Below are 2809 nucleotides of genomic sequence, written 5' to 3'. Positions count from 1 at the left end.
AATAATATTACTAATGATAAAAAAATAATGATAAAAAAATACTAGTAGTCATAATTTTTGAGTAACATGATATTTAATAATAAAATTTATAATAATAATAGAAACAATAATAATATTAATAACAATAATAATTTTGTTAATGATATTAATAATAATACTAATATTAATAATAATAATTCTATAATAACTTATATATTAAATTCATATCTATAAATTATATATTTAAAATAATATTAACAACGTTTGTATTAATATTAATGTTAAAAGTGATTATTATTACTACATCTATATTTATATTTAAAATTAATATAATAGTATTACAATATACATATAATTATAATTATGTATAGTTAACATACAACATAATTGTTCTATTTATTATTTTAGATTTTTAAATTCCAAATTAATTAAAGTGTATTTTATTAATTCAAGATATTATATATATACTTATATTTACATATGTACATACATATATGTTATACACAATTGTTCGTGAATCGTCGAGCACGGTCAAAGGGTAATTGGATACATGAACATAGTTTCAACTTTTCAAGACTTAATATTACAGATTTTGCTTATCGTGTCGGAAACATATAAAGCTTAAGGTTTAAATTTGGTCGGAAATTTCCGGGTCGTTACATGATCTGCAACACGTAACCGAACAGACCTCACTCAACGGTCCTCAAACATAGCCCCAATCCTACTTTCCTAAGCAATCCTTCCCAATGAATCGCCTTTAACAACTAAATCGTCACCCGCGATTTATCAAATTCACTAATCCGAGCACTAAAGCCATGCTCATTCCCTAACATCGGGAAAACTCAACCAAATCTCGAACCGAGATATCAATCCCCTAGCGTATCCTTACCGAGTACAATGCTAAAAGTAACCAAGTCAACCTAAGGTCAACAACACGAAACGATGGAGACCGAACCAAACGAATCCTTACAGATAACACCAATCACTAAAAATCCCTTGTAGTGCGCAATACGACCCATACGCAACTACCGTAACATCATAACAAACGGTTAAAACCGATAGCGCCCAAAACGACTATGGCAATGCTAATCCAAAGGTGTACCAAAATCGATAATTCGTCACACCTGTAACAACATGTGAGCGAAGCATACGTCAACTATAGGCAGTGTACCTAACATCCGCCATACGTCAACTAGCTTATGCCGCTTCGGCCGATGTTTTTGATGAGTATTTGCATATGGGTGAACAAACCTCATATGATTGTTTAAACAATTTTTGCAAATGTATTTTCCACTTGTACGGTCCCGAATATTTGAGACGACCAACTGCACAAGATGTGCAACGTTTGACCACTAAACATGCTCAAATACATGGTTTTTCGGGGATGTTAGGAAGTATTGATTGTATGCATTGGAGATGGAGTAATTGTCCGGCACGTTGGAAGGGTCATTATACACGAGGTGACCATGGTTACCCGTCAATTATGCTTGAAGCGGTAGCATCGTACGATGGATGGTTTTGGCACGCGTTTTTTGGAACTGTCGGATCAAACAATGATATCAACGTGCTAAATCAATCCGACTTGTTTAGTGAGTTATTAGCCGGTGAAGCACCACCATGTACGTATACGGTTAACGAATTTACGTTTACTAAGGGTTATTATTTGGCGGATGGAATTTACCCGGAATGGTCTACAATAGCTAAGTTGTTCAAAAATCCGATAGACCCGAAACAAAAAAAAATTCAAAAGGTATCAAGAATCGGCAAGAAAAGATATTGAACGAGCATTTGGAATACTACAAGGCCGATGGCAAATTGTTCAACGTCCGGCACGACCGTATTATATCCGCAAAATTAGAAGGATTTTGTTGTCATGTGTGATATTAAATAATATGATAACCGAGGACAACGGCCGTGCATTTTGTGGACTCGAGGAGAATTATCGTCCGGTTCGACGACCAACGAGATCATTCCAAGAAAGGGTTGAAGCGCATATGCGACTGGACGCGGAAATAAGAGATGCGGGCATTCATCAACTACTAAAACATATGCTTGTAGAACACATACATAATCTTCCACCAAATTATCGCATACGACATGATACCACAAGAAATCCAAACAACCAAGATGACGCCGGACCTTCACACATTCCCGATGACGAGGATGAAGAAGATCACGAAGAAGATCAACAAGACGACGATGAAGAATAGGTCTTTTAATTGATGTTTTAATGTAATTTTTTTTAATTGTATTTTTATTTTAATTATATTTTTTACTTTAATGTACTTTTTTATTTTAATTATTGTAATGTTTTTTAATTTTTAATAAAAGTTTAGTTTTATTTAAATATTTGTAATTTTTTGATAATATAAAATAATTCAAAAAGAAAATAAAAAAAAATGGAAGGAGGAGTGTCTTTGTTGGGAGTGTTTAGTCCTGGGAAGGAAGTGAGATGGAAGTGCTGATGTGGCGCTGAATGGTTGGTTAGTCCTGGAAGACATTGTGTCATGGTTGGGAGCACTCTTATACATCACCATTTTTTTTTATTATAATTGTGATTTGATTTATATATATACCGATTAACGTAGTTAAACAAAATCAAAGGTGACTATATTATACGGATTAATTTTGTATATATATATATATATATATATATATATATATATATATATATATATATATATATATATATATACTAGGTTTTTGAGCCCGTGCGTTGCACGGATGTGTAAGAAACCGTGCAAAAAAATGTAATTTGCAGTTCATATTGGTATGTAAATAGCATTACTAAAAAAATAGGAAAAATATAAGAATTATTTAAGAGCCCGTG

The 2809-nt window shown here is 32.5% G+C and overlaps 1 protein-coding gene across 1 annotated transcript; it reads left to right on the top strand.

Moving 5' to 3' along the window:
- Positions 1-1216: 1216 nt before the first annotated feature.
- Positions 1217-1759, top strand: LOC139870284 (uncharacterized). The gene has a single exon (XM_071858116.1). The coding sequence runs from the start codon at positions 1217-1219 to the stop codon at positions 1757-1759; it is 543 nt and encodes a 180-aa protein (XP_071714217.1).
- Positions 1760-2809: the final 1050 nt, after the last annotated feature.

This window comes from Rutidosis leptorrhynchoides, chromosome 10, assembly GCF_046630445.1.
Source record: "Rutidosis leptorrhynchoides isolate AG116_Rl617_1_P2 chromosome 10, CSIRO_AGI_Rlap_v1, whole genome shotgun sequence".
Classification (NCBI taxonomy): Eukaryota; Viridiplantae; Streptophyta; class Magnoliopsida; order Asterales; family Asteraceae; genus Rutidosis; species Rutidosis leptorrhynchoides.
This window is presented reverse-complemented; position numbering and strand designations above follow the sequence as displayed.

Excerpts from the sequence above, each read along its gene's own strand:
- LOC139870284 (XM_071858116.1), top strand. The coding sequence starts at position 1,217 with ATGGGTGAACAAACCTCATATGATTGTTTAAACAATTTTTGCAAATGT.